At 34.9% G+C, this 17022-nt stretch overlaps 1 protein-coding gene across 1 annotated transcript; it reads right to left on the bottom strand.

Annotated features, from left to right (window-relative positions):
- Nucleotides 1-13784: 13784 nt before the first annotated feature.
- Nucleotides 13785-15723, bottom strand: LOC115992277 (glucan endo-1,3-beta-glucosidase 11). The gene is made up of 3 exons (XM_031116428.1): nucleotides 15472-15723; nucleotides 14208-15268; nucleotides 13785-13898 (listed from the first exon to the last, which is right to left on the bottom strand). The coding sequence occupies exons 1-3, from the start codon at nucleotides 15536-15538 to the stop codon at nucleotides 13812-13814; spliced, it is 1215 nt and encodes a 404-aa protein (XP_030972288.1). The 5' UTR covers nucleotides 15539-15723; the 3' UTR covers nucleotides 13785-13811.
- Nucleotides 15724-17022: the final 1299 nt, after the last annotated feature.

The raw sequence follows: 17022 nt of genomic DNA, 5'->3' as shown, positions 1-17022 counted from the left end.
TAGAAAATTGAGTATGGGGCGACCAAACTTAAAAAATTAAAAAAAAAAAAAAAAAAATTTGAATGGAACTCGAGTTTATGAAACTTGAGTTTCATTAAAAACGCCACTATAGGCCTCCATGAAACATAGCTATAGGTAAAAAAAAAAAAAAAAAAAAAAGCATGGAACTCGAGTTCATAGAGCTCGAATTCCATAAAAAACGCCACTTTAGGGCTCCTTATGGAGTGATCAGGCTTAAGAAAAAAACTTGTATGTTAAAACGCCACTATAGGGCTCTCTATGGAGCGATTAGACTTAAGAAAAAAACTCGAGTTCCAGATTTTTTTTTTTTAATTTTCAGTTTGCTATAACTCGATTTTGAGAAAATCAAGTTTCAAAACAGGGACATTTCCCTAATTAGTTTGAGAAAGGGGGCAAAACGCTGATTTTTTTGCACGAAAAGGGCATTTGCCCATTTTGGCCCACGTATGCGATATATATATATATATATATATATATGTAATAGTTATGTCACATATACATAGAGTTTATGAATTATGTTTAGATGGGAAGAGAGGAGAGAAGAAGTATATGAAAATCCAAACAAATGTAAGTTCCAAAGAAACCTAATAGGCACATTGCATATGTCCATAATGAATAAGAGTGTAAAGAATATGCAATACAACTGTTAGATTTTCAAAATATGTAACAATATTAATTTTTTTTTAAAAAGAAAATTGTAGTCTTATGGTACAATTGCAAGTTTGTAGTCAACTTTTGTCCTTTAAATTTAGGAGGTTCATTATTTATTTTAAATTATTTTGTAATCTATTATTCCATTATTACACTACAAGAAAAAATGTTTATTGCAACGAAAAAAACCATTGCAATAACATTAGAGTCATTGCAATAGTTGATACAAGATGTTGCAATAAAATTTGAGGTAATAAGTTTATGCAACAAAATTTTTTGTTGCAATAAACTCCAAATATTTTAATAATAACTTTGATGCGATGATTTTTTTTATATATATTGTTGCAATAAACAATTTACTATTTTGAAAATCTTGTAAGTATAGGCTATTACTTCACAAAACTTGTTGTAATAGATTTGTTACATCTAAGAAAAAATCTAGTGCAAGTTATGTGCTACTCCCTCCATCTCACTTTTTTTTATCCTCTATTCTATTTTGAGATGTCCCAAAATATTGTCCTGTTTCTAAAAATAAAAATCATTAATTTACTAATGTTCCTATTATACCCCTATTAATTTACTAATTCAATTTTTTGATAAATTTTTTTAAGGGTAGTTTTGGAAATTTATACATTTTTAAAAGGTAGACAAGACAATAAATGATATTCCCTTAAAAAGTTTGACATTTCAAATAGGACAAAAAAAGTGGGACGGATGGAGTATTATTTTTCATCTACTTTAACAATGAAATTAATGTTGGGGTGCAAAATGTAATAAGTGTGATAATTTAGAGTATAAAGTGTGTATTCAAATAGTTTGAGGTGTAAAATGTAATTTAATGCATAGTTTAAAATAAGAAAGTGTAATTCTACTAGGAATATCATTTCCAAAAACCCTGGCCGTTTCTCTTAGAATCTCTCCATGGCCGAAGCTCAAACTCAAAAACTCTCATCGCCGACCACAATGGTCAGCCATTCTCGGCACTTCAGCGACAAGCCAACTCCAGAAACCTCTAATTAAACCCCTCTCTCTAATCTCTCGGCCTAACGCTCCTCTCTTAACCTCGAGTTTCTCTCTCCGATCTAAACGGGTGGAGCTTCCTTGCTCTTCCGTGGTGTACGCCAATCATCACCATCACACTGGTGGTTCTTCCTTCTCAAAACCTCAGTTTAAACCCGAACCAAAATCTACTCTTCCTTCTCAAAACCTTGGTTTAAACCTGAACCAAAATCTACTCTCTCAAACCAAGTACTAAAAACCTGGTACTTTTGCTTATTTTTTGCCATAGCTTTCCTTCATTCTTTTTTCCCCAAAGCCTATAACCTAGGCTTCTAGCTTTCCTTCATTCAATACCTCTGATATTTCTTCCTTTTTAGAATGAATAACATTCTAATAATTGTGGGTTTTGCTGCAATAGTACCTAGTTTTTTACGGATAACTCTTGTTGTTAGCCTCCTCTGTTGTTGCTACCACAACAAGTTCACACAGAATGATCAACTTGCTCATGATAGAGGAGGTGCCCTTGATGTAGAGGAGGGGGGGGGGGGGTGGTGGACATGGAGGGGATCATCTTTGATTTTTGATTTGCTAAAATTTTAACTTACTTACACTATGTACGTTTGTCATGCAACTTAAAATAGTGTTTGTTATTTTATTTTGTACTATATATATATAGATATATATCATTATTCTATTTTAATTGTACTATTGAAATATTTTTGTTAGTTCACATATCGCGTGAAACTCCCTTCTGGAAACTTGAATCTCGGTTTTTACCATCCCGCACCCTACAAGTATTTATACTTATGGAGTGACCACCACACCAAAGGTGTGCAGTGGTGACTCTAATTAGTCCTAGGTTATCATTAGAAAATCCATTAAGTTTAGTCCTGGCATGCATGGACAAAGGGTTAATCAAATGTTTAAGTGGGAATCGATTCATTTTGTTGCCTATTGGTTAAAAAATGATATTAGTAGTTTAGCACTCCTCCTCTAACATTGGATCTTGTGTGTGATATTGCAGGAGTCTTCTGGACTAGACAATGGGCAGTGACAGTTAGACATATCTATCTGTAGGAAGTGAATCGTTGCACAAATGCTTTAGCTAATATAGGATATTATCAACAACAACAAAAGGGAATTACTTTAAGATACTTTGTCCTAGTCTTTTGTTGCTTTGCTTTTAATGGGACAATACTGAAACTATTTTAATTCTTACGTGCAACTTAAACATAATTGTGTTGTTCTACACTTTAACACGAAAAAAATAATAATAATACTGTTTGCAACTTCCTACCCTGAGGGATTTCTGAGTACTTTCTTCATTATTTTTGTTAGGACATATGTGGAACTTGTTATGACATATGTTACTGTAAATTGGCCAATCCTTTGACAAAATGCACTTTACTTGTAATTGGGTAGATTTAGGATGAGTTTAGTACTTCAAGGAACAAGGGTTCAAGTCTAGTATTGAAGTCATGCAAGTCTGTCCAAGAAACAAGTGAAGAACTGCTGATCATTAAAGCTCGACAGATATCTTGACAGATAATATCTATCAAGGTTTAATGCTTGTGCTCGACAATTGCTCAACAAAAATAGTATCTATCAAGAATTACGAAATTTAGATTTCCAAATTTGTTTTTCACGCATATCCAAGTTATTTGTGTAGGGTTTCTTTTCTCACAACCCTAGACATATATAAGGATTATTTTAAGGGCCGTCAAAGATGATGCAAGATTATGCAACTTGATGCAAAGTCAGTGTGCATGCAAATTGTGACTAGAGACAATTGCCCTAGTTCATCATATTCATTGTAGAAGCTATTGCGTCTTTGCGCCAAGGATTTTGTAACCAAGGAGCTTCTTGATCTTCATCGTTTGGATGAACTGAAGAACTTTACAGTCAACATCCTTTTCAAGTTGGTGTGTTAGTCAAGTACTTGGATCTGTGCATCGATTGGTTAGTCACGTACTGGGAGTCGTGCATTGAAATGAGAGATTGTCACTGTATTACAAGTCCAATTGGGTATTGGGGTAAATGTTCAACTATAGGTTGCTATTAGGTACTGGGATTCCTTTTACTTGTAACAGCTTGTTTTGATAATAGTGGATTCTTGGGAGTAGTGACTTTAAATTCATCCGGCGAGGTTTTGTCTCGGTGGTTTTCCCCATTCGTAAACAAATCACCTGTGTCAAATTTATTTTTCGTTACATTTAGTTTATTTGGTGATTTGTTTGTACTACTATGCTTATTGCATGTTATTGAATCTAACTAATTCACTTGGCTAATTAATTGATTAATTTACCAAATGGGTCAGTACATTCTTGGCTTATCAAGTGGTATTAAAGTGGTACACTCTGATTAGGATTAATCTTTGTTGTGTGATCCATTAACCCTTGTTTGTCATGAATAGAGGACAATCTCTAATTATACCTTCTTTATGGCACTAACTATGCATATTGGAAAGTACGCATGAGAGCTTTTTTGCAGTCTTTAGATGAGAAGGTGTGGCAAGCTATGGAGATAGGCTGGACCAAGCCAAAGGAAGCAACGGCTGATTGTGATGATGCCAAGATCAAAGCGGTGAACTTCAACAGCAGAGCATTGAATGCTTTATTCAGTGCGGTCACCAATGAGGAGTTCATGAAGATATCCTCTATCGAAACTGCTAAGGAAGCATGGACTATCCTCTAGACAACCTATGAAGGGACTAAGGCTACCAAGAATTCGTAGCTTCAAAGGCTTACCACGAGTTTTGAAGAAATTAAGACGAAGAAAGATGAGTCGTTTGATGAGTTCTATGCCAAGCTCAAGGACATAGTCAACTCCACCTTTAATCTTGGGGAAACCATTCCCAAATCCAAGGTTGTAAGAAAGGTGCCCAGATCTCTACCAAAGAGATTCCATGCCAAGATCACCGCTATTGAGGGATCAAAGGACATTGATAAAATTCCTTTGACAGAGCTGGTTGGCAACTTGCAAACCTATGAATTGGGTTTGACTAGGATTGGGAAATCGAGTAAGAGCAAGAGTATGGCATTGAAGGCTAAAAGCAATGATACCGATGAGTCTTCTGAAGATTCTAAGATGAAATCCCATATTACGAGGCAGTTCAAAAAGTTTATGAAGAATGTCAATGCAAAAGGATTCGACAAGGACCAAAAGCAATCTGGTTCTTTATAATTCAAGAGCTAAGGTAAAAGGAAGAAGGATGCTAAGGATGACGGTCAGTACACTATTCCCTCCAGACCAAAGTGCTTCAAATGTCAAGGTTTTGGACATAATAAACAAGAATTTCCAACATATCTCAAGACTATTGGGAAAAGTAAGGCCCTTGCTACTACCTTGAGTAACACCAAACCTGAGGATGATTCAGATGACAATGATGACGAGAAAATCTTGAATGCCTTCATTGTTACAATTGATCCTACTGATGGGGTTTTAGAAATAGTAGATGATGAAGAGGACTTGGTGGACTTTAAGTTTGAGAAAATGGATGATCAAGATGATATTCATACAGCCTATGAGAAACTATATAGGCTGGCCACCAAGAAATTGAGTGATGCTGAACTAGATCGAAAGGAGCTCTCCACAAAGTTTGATGAAACAAATTAGACCATTGGAGCTTTGCGGTTCGAGAAAAACTTTCTTGCTGAAAGAACCAAGAAGCTTGAAGTGGAGCTGGTTCAAGTTAGAGCTCAATTGGAGAGGACTTCTTGTGCAAAGCTTGATGAGGTGCTTAGCTTTCAGAAATTTGCTTCTGATAGAACTGGCTTGGGATCTGATTTCTTTTTGTCTAATATTGCTTCTTCTAGTACTACTGTATTTGTCTCACCTGCTAATAATGTTAATTCTAAAAACAATGAATGAAAAACTGATATAGCTAGTGAGAATGCAGACAAGGGCAAATCTATTTTAGGTACACCCCCTAAACTTGAAAAGAAAGAGAATAAAAACCCTAGGACTAAGAAGGGTAGTAACCAAAAGTCTAAACAGAAGAAGCAGCATCTTTGTCATCACTGTGGAGCTTTAGGGCATACTCGTCCAAATTGCTACAAGTAGTTAGCCACTCAACAAAGCAATAATATGATCTCGTCTGGAAACTAGAATCAGTTTCCATCCTCTTTTGCTTCTCTTGGAGATCTTTTTAAGGCCCTTATGTTCTTTTCGAACTTGAACAGTTTCAACTCTTCTCCTTTACCACTAGATCAAAGGTTCACTCAAAGAAAATGTTCTTCTAAGGTGTGGAAAGAAAAATGCTCAAAGTGATTTAATCACTTTTTCTCTCTCTCCCGCTTTTTGTTTATGCATTACTTGTGTGTTTTGCTTATTTGTTTTTGAGTCAGTCTAGTTTTATGCTATGTTTTGTTTAACATATTTTTGTTTGTTTGTTTTCAATTTTACTTTATTTTGTTTTTCATAAAAATAAAAAAAAAAAATTGGAAAATAAGAGAAATACAAAAATAGTGTGTTTTGTGTACATTGGTAGTTGTGTACTTTGGATGGCCATTGAAACAAAAGTTTTTTAAACTTTGTATCTTTTGTAACTTAGATGAGCATCTCAATGCACAACTAAGCAATTGAACTTTATGGCTCGTGTTTATGATGAGTATGATTTAGTAATCTCTTGTATTTAACACTGATATCATTATTTTTGACTGAAAGGACTAAAAAATCCTAAGAGAAAAGTATAAATAACTATCTCAACACTAAAACCTGCCAATCATGAATAACTTCTGTATGCTTTGGCATAACAAAATTGTGATGTTTAAAACTTAACATAATTGGGTATTTCTTGTCTCTCTCTCTCTCTCTCTCTCTCTCTCTCTCTCTCTCTCTCTCTCTCTCTCTCTCTCTCTCTCTCTCTCTCTCTCTCTCTCTCTCTCTCTCTCTCTCTCTCTCTCTCTCTCTCTCTCTCATATGCCCATATATGATATGCTCAAAAAGGAAAATATGCAAAGAAAAAAAAAAGAAAAAAGAATCAAAATGTTTTTAAATATGGTTGTAAGCATGTTTTTAGGAGATGTGGGAGTTATAGGATGTACCTCGAAGATGATAATCCCTATTAAGCAGTTATGATTGTGTGTGAGTTAAATTGATTTCCTCATATCTCAAATCGTCATAGCATGAGACACGTATGCACCTTTGCTATATTTTCACACACAACATGCAAATTCTTTACTACTTTTGATACATGTACAGGTATAATGTGATTTGGCCATCACAAGCGATACATGTATTAATGTGTACTCACTAAACTGTCTTGACTTGTTTTTGAAGTATAAAATTGGTTAGACTTGTTTAGTATGTGTGTGTGTGTCCTGGATCATGAATGCTTTGTTTTTTTTTTTTTTTTTTGTTGATAGATGTTTTTAAGAGCTTAGCATATTGTTTGGATCTTTGGTTGAGTAGCCTGCTTGATTGCATTCATTTCTATATGTTTTTCCTCTCTTTGAAAAATTGTTTTTTTTATCAAACTCAATAGCTTCTCAACAGATCCTCAACAGTGGCTATCTATCGAGACCTTTGGACTTCTTTTCTCGACAAATCTTATCGCATCTTCGATTCATCAAGCTATCTGGAATTTGTCTCGATAGATTCTCAACAGATTCTTAATCCATCGAGAAAGTTTCTATCTGGCCGATAACTTCTCGATCCATTAAGCTGATTTTGCCGTCAACAGATTCTCGACATCACCTCGACAGATTCATATCTGTCGAGATTTAGTGCTCAACAGATCCTCAATCCATCGAGCTACGATTTTTTTTAATAGCTTCAATGCAAAATTAGATCTCACTTTTTCATCTCTCTTGACAAAAAAGCTCTCTCTCTCTCTCTCTCTCCAAACACTCTTTTATCACTCTTTTCATCTTCCTCACTTGGATTTTGGCTTAGTCTGTGCATTTTTTATGATCTCTTAATCCCTCATTCTTCATGCATTTCACGCATTAGACCTAGTTTTTTGGGGATTTTGTGAAATTTTGGTTTTTTTGAAAACTTTTGAGATATTTGTGAAATATTTGGGCTGGGTGTTGCTTATTTGTTGCTATATGATCATGCATTGCATTCCATTTGCATTTTCACAATGCTTCATGCATTTAGATGTGTGTTTGAATGTTGAAAATTGTGTGTTGCTAGGTTTGGATTGGGTTGAACCCATGATGCAATTTCTTTTAGCACGTCACATGTTCATGCATCTTTCATGTATACGTGCCCTTTCTTTTCTATCTGTCTTGTTTTGGGTTGTGATGTTATGTTTTTTGTTTCTCTTCCTCTCTGTCTCTGTCTCTCTGTCTGTCTGTCTGTGTCTCTCTCTTTTGGATAGTTTGCGCATGGCACCTAAGCGCAAATCCACTCCGTCTCAGAACCCTCTTCGTTTCGGGACATCTTCTTCTGATCCTACCCACATTTCTGTTCAGTTCTGTGATGGGAAGGCCCACCAGGACTTCTTGGAGAACTTCTCCAAATGTGGTATACATTCGGAATGCCATATGATTCTATCGGACTTTTCTGATATTGCTTTACCCATTGTCATTCACATTCGGGGATGAGAACCTTTATGTAAGATACTCGTGAGATGTCCTACCGTGATCATACAAGAGTTCTACTTCAACATGCATGGTATCGATACCTCTATACCTCAGTTTGCTACGCATATTAGAGGTACACGTATCATAATTATTCCAGAGATTATTTCTGAGATACTACACATTCCGCAGGTATCACATCCTGATTACCCCGCTTGTCCACGTTTGAGGGCTGTGTCCAAGGACAAACTTCTGTCTTTCTTCTGTGAGACACCTTCTTCATGGGGTGAGCTCCAAAACATCTCATGCGCTGGCTTTGCAAAAGGTTCAAGATTCCTAAACATGGTGAAGACATTCGTTCTCCATCCACTGTCTCACTATAACTACATTACAAAACCTCATGCTCGCTTTTTGCTATCCCTCATTAAGGACCACTCTATAAACTTTTCTTCTCATTTCATTCTCTCTCTCTCATCAATGTCTATAGAGATACGACGACTCGTGATAAGCTCATTTTCCCTTTGGCTATCACACAGATCATTCATCATTTTTCTATCTTTATCTCTGATTCTCATCTTTTCACCGTCATAGGTGCCATTAGTGCGGCATTTGTTCGACGAAGCAAGCGTCGATCGAAGCGGCCACGAACTGAGATGATGACTCCTCTAGCCCCTTCCATTCCATCCACCTCTGCTCCCTCTTCTTTGAGTGGTGGTGTGATGTTAGAGGCTGTCATGGCGCAACTTGAGCGCATGGATACTCGCCTTGATACACTCTCTATTGAGTTGTATCAGGTGAACACCCGTGTTAGTCGTATCGCACAATGATAGCCTTGCATGGGTGGCTTCACCGCGTTTCCATCTCCCTCTCCTTCTCTAGAGGCTTCTGAGGACGAGGATGCTAATGATGGTTTTGGTGGTGATGATGATGATAAGGATGATGATGCTAGCTCTTCCAATGATGAGGCAATGATGACTTCTCAATGACTTACCCTTTGTCATTCGTGACAAAAAGGGGAAGTAATTTTAGGTTGAGAGTAGTCATATATTTAAAAGGAGAGTTAGCATAAGACATTTTTGATAGGGGGAGTGTCTTTTGTTTTTGAGGGATACAATGAAAATTATGTACTTTTCTTTATCTTAGATATAGTATCCTTTTGTACATCGGTCTTGTGACCATTTTTTTGATAACATACATTGTACTTCTCTTTTATATATATGATGATGTATGTTGTTATTCACCTATCTCTCTATGTGTTGTTTCTTTTCTCTCTTTATACACATGTTTTTTTATGTATGCAATCTTTTATTTCTATTTCACACTAAGATGCCTTGATGAGTTTTGTTTAAAGTATTTCAGAAAGATAGGTTGTCAAAATCTATCATGCCATGAACTCTCTTCTTAAAAAGTTTTCAAGAGTTTGTGTTAAGATTAGATTTTATTGTACTCAACAAGTGATTATGAGTTTAGTGATTTATGACTTCTCTTGTACTTCATTTGTTTATTGTGATTTAGTTACGGGTTGCCAAAGGAGAAGATTATTAAGACATATGTGAAATTTGTTAGAACATATGTTATTGTAAATTGGCTAATCTTTTGACAAAACGCACTTTACTTGTAATTGGGTAGATCTAGGATGAGTTTAGTACTTCAAGGAATAAGAGTTCAAGTATAGTATTAAAGCCATGTAAATCTATCCAAGAGACAAGTGAAGAAGTGATGTTCATTAAAGCTCGACAGATAATATCTATCGAGGTTTAATGCTTGTGCTCAACAGTTGCTTGACAGAAACAATATCTATCGAGAATTATGAAATTCAGATTTTCAGATCTGTTTTTCATGCATATATAAGTTATTTGCATAGGGTTTCTTTTCTCACAACCCCAGATGTATATAAAGATCATTTTAAGGACCGTCAAAGATAATGCAAGGTTATGCAACTTGATGCAAAATCATTGTGCATGCAAATTGTGACCATAGACAATTGCCCTAGTTCATCATATTCATTGTAGAAGTTACTGCGTCTTTACGCCAAGGGTTTTGTAACCAAGGAGTTTCTTAATCTTCATCGTTTGGATGAATTGAAGAACTTTGCAGCCAACATACTTCTCAAGTTAGTGTGTTAGTCACATACTTGGATCCATGCATTGATTGGTTAGTCACGTACTGGGAGCCGTGCATTGAAAGGAGAGATTGTCACTACATTACAAGTCCAATTGGGTATTGGGGTAAGGGTTTAACTGTAGGTTGGTATTAGGTACTGGGATTCTTTTTACTTGTAACTGCTTGTTTTGATAATAATGAATTTTCGGGAGTGGTGACCTTAAATTCACCCGGTAAGGTTTTGCTTTAGTGGTTTTTCCCATTCGTAAATAAATTACCAATGTTAAATTTATTTTCCATTGCATTTAGTTTAATTGGTGATTTGTTTGTACTTCCATACTTATTGCATGTAATTGAATCTAATTAATTCACTTGGCTAATTAATTGATTAATTTACTAAAGGGGTCAATACATTTTTGACTTATCAATTTTCTTTCAAGCATTCACATCGGTAGAGCTAAAAATTTTAGCAATTAACACCTCAAAAAGTTAATTTATCTATTTTAATACACAATTTCACAACATATCCTACATCAATGATCTTATTTTTACTATCAGTCAAATACTATTCATTTTTTATTAATTTATTTCTCACTTTCTCTCCCTCTTTACCACAAAACCCAACTAAGTGATAAAATAATAAATAAATATATATATATATATATATATATATATTTATGCCTTTTTGCTACAGTGAACTGTAGGCAAAAATATTTCCCTTTGGCTCCACCAATGTTACATGCTAAATTAGAATTTGAGGTGGTAAAATAGCTCCACCACCGATGGTGATGCTCTAACAGAAAGATTTTAGCCTCTTAATTGACAAAAGGAAAAAAGAAGAGATAGAAAAGAAGGGATGGAAGATAGGATTAGCTTTTGGAGTACCAATTTCTGTCACTCTCTCTCCACATATTTGCACGTATACATGAGGTGAGTGTGGCCCAATTTCTTCAGCAAATGAGGGACAGTTTAAGATATAAGATGATGCAAGTGCAACGCGCACACCATAGCATGTTGAGGAATTGAAAAGAAAACCCATTAGATATCAAGCTCACGAAAGCTACATAAAGCCATCCGCTAATGCCCCACCCGTCGAAAGGAAACCAAGACATTAGGCGTGGGAATGGAATTTTATTTGTTTTATCTAGTCATGTCTAGTTGATCAGTCAAACATTAGGCTTTATTTACTTGTTAATAATCTGGTGTCGGTCTCAGCAAAAATGAAATCCATCCAATCCAATATATACAGAAAATTTAATAAAATATTTAATTTATACAAAATAAGGAATAAAACTTTAAAACTAGGATGACAATATTCTACACAACCCGTAAAGCAACACAAACACGACGTGGTTTTTTGTGAGTTATTGTTTAATGTAAATGGGTTAGTGTCAAAAAAAGGTTGACAGACTTAATATGATTAATAAATAGATCAATTTCTCGTTGAGCTGCTTGACTTGCTATCAACTCAAAATAACCTAATTAACATAAATAAATGTTATTTTTTCTCTAAAATAACTTGAATTCTAAATATAATTAAGTAATTATAAGAATTTTAATAGATATATTGATAAATTCTTTGTTAGAACTCTAAAGTCCCTTAAAAAAAAAAAAAAAAAAAAAAAACTCTTTAAGCTTTATTTTTCTTAGACTGTGTATTAAATAGATTGAAATGAATTACATTTTATCAACTCACTTAATGGGTTGTTTTAGAATTGAAGGAGTTTGACACAATTATCAAATGGGTCAAGTTAGATTTATAGTTTGTATGGAGGAGGGAAGGAAGAAGAGTGGAGGACAGTAGAGTAGAGTTGACTAAAAATAAGCTAATTTTGTGCTAAGTCTACTCTACTCCCCCTCCTTCTCCCTCAATCCAAAGGGATCATTAAGTAATTTGTTCGAATACCCCTATCTTTACATGACATGAACACAACTCATAAACACAAATCGCCACTCCAAATTTAAAACTAGCTAATTGAGTAATGCTCTAGTTATTAAATTTTATTAGAGATCACCTTACAAATTGATGTTTCAAATTTTTTATTACAAAACATAAAAGCACTTAAGAAACTTATTTTATATATTGTTGTGGTAACATCATTCAAATTCATAATTGATAGTAATTTAAACATTTTTTCTATGTTTTTTTAGAAAACAAAAGCACATGCTAACCAATTAGTGGAGACTCAAGAATCATGAAGAAACTTTCTTGACTATAGAAATTTAGTTTAAATTCACCCTCTTGAATTTTTTAGGTAATGCTTTAAATGGTCATCAACACAAATGATAAATTGGCCTATATGGCATGCATGGGCATTGAATAAAACAAAAGCACATGCTAGCTAGTTTACATGTTTCGGGACCTAAATGAGTCAGTCCACGAGGCCATGTCATTAGCCTAATAGATTCAGAAAGAAATAATAAATCTAAGCTAAAATATCCTTAATTTTTCAGAGGGGTCCCTTAAAATTACTGGCCAAAGAAAAAGGTCCTCCAAAGAATTGCTTTCTTTTCTTAGTGGGGTCCCATAAAATTGTTGGGCTGCATGTGCTCCACGTTGGTTGATCGATGACAAATTGGTAGACCAATCCGCATCAGGTTCTACTAAGGCTGAGCTTACAATGTCTCACCGCCCACCTCAGATACACAGAAAGAAAGAAAGAAAAAACAAAAGCTTCAAAAGCTCCTTTGCAAAAAGGGGGTGCAATGACTAAATGCTGACGGTTATTTGGCCAGGGAATAAAGCTAGCTAGGGCCGCCCCATTGTCCGCTTGAGGATAATAAAAAGAACCAAACAATGCCTAGCCTTTTGCACTTTTTAGATTTTCATTATCTCTTATTTATCTTACATGAATTTTATTTATTTATATATATATATATATATATATTTATACATTTAGAGAGAGAGAGAGAGAGAGAGGGAGAGAGAGAGATTTTATGAATTCCCTTACAACCAATAAGATGAAGTAATTCTCACTACAATAATATTGTTACAACAAACCATTCTCTTTTGGATAAATGGAAATTCTCTAACAACGTAAATTTTTACATAAACTACTAATATAATAAAATGACAAAGTAAGCTGAAAAATAAAAATTCTAGATAGAGTTGTGCAATAATAGCAAAGATATGATGGTTTTGCCCCCATATCCATTACAAATAATAAACTCATCTTCTAGTAGTACAATCCGAATCATTGTGGGGTCGAGGACGTAAGGAAGTTATATCCATCTGATAAAAGTTAATATGACCCGTTGAGGTTGAAATCGTTTTTTTATAATGTAAATATCATTTTCAAATGCACATCAATGTTGTTGGGAATGGGTTTTTGGTAGTGTTAACTTGAGAAAAATGGGACATGCTTAATACTTAAAACATGTTTAATGTTCGTACTCGAAAGTCATTAAGACTTACGAGGTCTATGTTTTGCAACGGGAAGTGCAAGAAGACCCGAACAAAAACCCCATTTTTTTCTTACCAAAAGTGATATTTACATGACTTCCATTTCCTTAAAATAATCTTCTCATAAAAACTTGGATGGTCAGCAAATACACAAACATCCAGTACACCAAGCTTTGATATTCCATTGTTGCTGCCTGTTTCAAAGTAAATGACATTTAAAGAGGAAAAAGAGAAGGTGAAAAGAAAAGAATTAGATTACTTCATCGATATATAAAACAATTTATAAACAATAAATCATTCCCATAGCATTAATTTTTCATAAATATATAATTACAATATATACAACTCTTCGTTGCAATGATATACACTTTTCCTTATTTTCCTGTACACTTTCTTATTTCCTTATAGATTCTTTTTAAAGCTAAAGAACTTTCATTTAAAAAAAAAAAGGAAAAAAAGAAAAAAAGAAAAGAAAAGAAAAGAAGAAGAACCTATGGCTTTACCTTAGTGGAAGAAGAAGTAAAAGAAACGGTAGCAGTTGAAGTTGAGGAAGTTGTGGAAGGAGTTGATAAGGCAGAGAGGCCTACATTGTAACACATGGTTCCATCAGGTTGATAGAGACCATAATTCCTTTCTGAAGTTGGTCCAGGCTTCAAATCCTCATTGAACAAAGCGAACACATAAACTTCCAACCTCATGTTAGGCCTCAATGGAGTACCTTCATTTTTCAATTGCCTTCTCAACAAATTTCTATTATAAACTGCAGCATTCTCTAGGGTTGCACCAACTTCATTAGCGTCCCCTTTTGATGGCCACCCAGTCTCTGAAACCCTGACCTCTATTCCATTGAAACCCATTCTAGCAACAGCAAAAATGGCTGCATCTACTTGGGCATAGAGCATATTATCATAATGTAGCTTGGTATAAGGGTCAATCATTCCTGCGTTAGGATTGGAAAGCGCATAGTCTAAAGAAATGCGAGTTGGATCACCATTATAAGCAAAATATGGATAGGCATTAACCCAAAATGGTGATTTGGTGCTTGACAAGAACTGTAACACTTGTGACATGGTACCATAGTACTCGTTTTTGAAACTACCGGCCGAAGGTGGATACGACTCAGCAAGAATCGCTAGAGAAGTAGGGGTCGAGACTTGAATATGTGAGTCTAGGCCTAATTGAACAAGAGCACCGTGAATGCTCACCATGGCTGGAACAAGATATGACATTAGCGTTTTATCATTATCAGTAAAGATCTCATTTCCTACGGCTATGCCTGTGATTTTTGTGGCTGGAAAGTAGGGCTTGATGTGGGTGGTTACCCATTGAAGGGCTTGTTGAGGGTTCATTAGCTGAGCTAGCACTTCATTTTCGACTGTGACAATGAGCTCTACGCTGGAGTTGGCGAATGCTGACAAAATTTGAGGATTGGTGTCGTAAATTCTTGCTTTTGTCAGCCTGAGAGAGCTTAACAATTCGAGGACCTCGTCGGGTGGTGGCAAATTATTGCCCAGTTGACCATAGTTGATTCCAAATGATGTAACTCCTTGTAGAAAGCCAAAATCTGTAGAAGTACACAAGCAATCATTATTAGGGAGGAAAATGAGTGCTTCATAATTAATGATCACAAAAGGTTAAAAAAAGAAAAAAAGAAAAAAAAGTCAAATGAAAATGGGTTCATGCCCTTATACATAGAACAAGACTAAGGAACTAATTGTGAAAAAACGAGAAGGCAAAAACAGAACAACGCTAAACAAAGAGGGTTACCTGAGAAATAGAGAGAACACACAAGAAAAGTATGGATGATGGAAATTCTGCTATTGAAATTTGCCATTTGGAGAGAGAGAGAGAGAGAGAGAGAGAGGGAGGGAGGGAGAGGAAGAAAGAGAGAGAGAGAGGGAGAGATATAGTGGTGCAATGAATTCCTTTCTTTTCTTGTTTGAAGTCCTTTTAGAGAGTCTGAGAGTTTTAGCTTGCCTTGGCAAAATTGGCTTTGGCTGTTACCTCTTAAATGGTTTTAAATGAATTGTTGGTTTCCCTTCTTCTTCACCTTAGAAGCCTTTTTAAATGGATTTTCTATTTCCCATCGCCAACTGACCATATTGCCCCAGCCCCACTTTCTTCTTACTAAAGCAAAGGGAAGTCCCACTAATTGGTTTGAATATTAGCCATTAGGACGAAGCAAATGGGGGATCCCAAATTTTGGGGTGAGGAGAAACTTTGTTTAACACTAATGATAAGAGATTCCACTTTAAGCGAAATAATCATTTTTATTATATTCTATCGTTCATTATATAATACATTTTTTTTTATCTTTTAATTTTTTTAATCCATCATACTTAAAACGGTCCAATTATATTGTAAATCCATGTAGACCTAACCCTAACTGCTAACTCTAACTCATATAGGCTATATATAACTTACTAGGTTCCATTGTATACAACACTTAAGCATATAGTAAAGATGCAACTTTTAGGGCTTTATCGGGTCGGGACAATTCAGGCAGCATCTCCTTCATTCAAAGTGTTGTTAAGAATTTATTATTATTATTTTTTTTTTGTGGGTGTATTCTTTACCGTTCTCTGAAGTTTTTGGCAAAATAACTATATATGTCTTCATTTATTTGGGAGTGAAAATGGTTTAAGGGTAGAATGCTGTGATTGACGAAAAAGATCAGGAATCACTTTAGTGGCTCTTTCCTAAAAGCTTTCAAAGAATTTCACTGTCTATTGCAAATGAGGAGGTCTCCTCTCTATTTTTAGAAGAAGTAAAACCTTATTTGGATGAGTTTCAAACTCTTCATGGCTTAATTTTCATGCACATGCGCAGATAGACTGTTCAATTAGGAGTTGGAGTTGAAAACAAATAAAATAATCAAGCGACTTTTGGAGGGAACTTAACACAAGTGCCAATCGACACTTGAACCAGGCCTTTTAATGCTGATTGGCACTCAAGGCTCTCATCTAAGTGCTAATTCGATACTTGGACCCAATCCATCCCTTATATCGTATTTCGAGTTTTGATGATTTGCGACTCTTTTGGATCATTTTTTATAACTTGTGGGTTTTTTTTTATTTATTTATTTTTTTTTTTTTATTTTTTTTTTTTAACTTAAAATTATGAATTTATCCCCTTAGAAGTCCATATTCATTTTTTAGAATATTCATCACTTTTTAACACTTAATTAATTAAGATAATTAATCAATTATTTAAAACCTATGCACTTTCTTATTAGCTCAATATTTTGGAATTTATTGCATACATACATCTCTACAATTATTGTCATGGAAACCAAACCTAATTGATTAGTTTCAATCT

This window comes from Quercus lobata, chromosome 5, assembly GCF_001633185.2.
Source record: "Quercus lobata isolate SW786 chromosome 5, ValleyOak3.0 Primary Assembly, whole genome shotgun sequence".
Classification (NCBI taxonomy): Eukaryota; Viridiplantae; Streptophyta; class Magnoliopsida; order Fagales; family Fagaceae; genus Quercus; species Quercus lobata.
The sequence above is the reverse complement of the archived record's forward strand: the minus strand, read 5'-3'. Positions and strand labels throughout refer to the sequence as shown.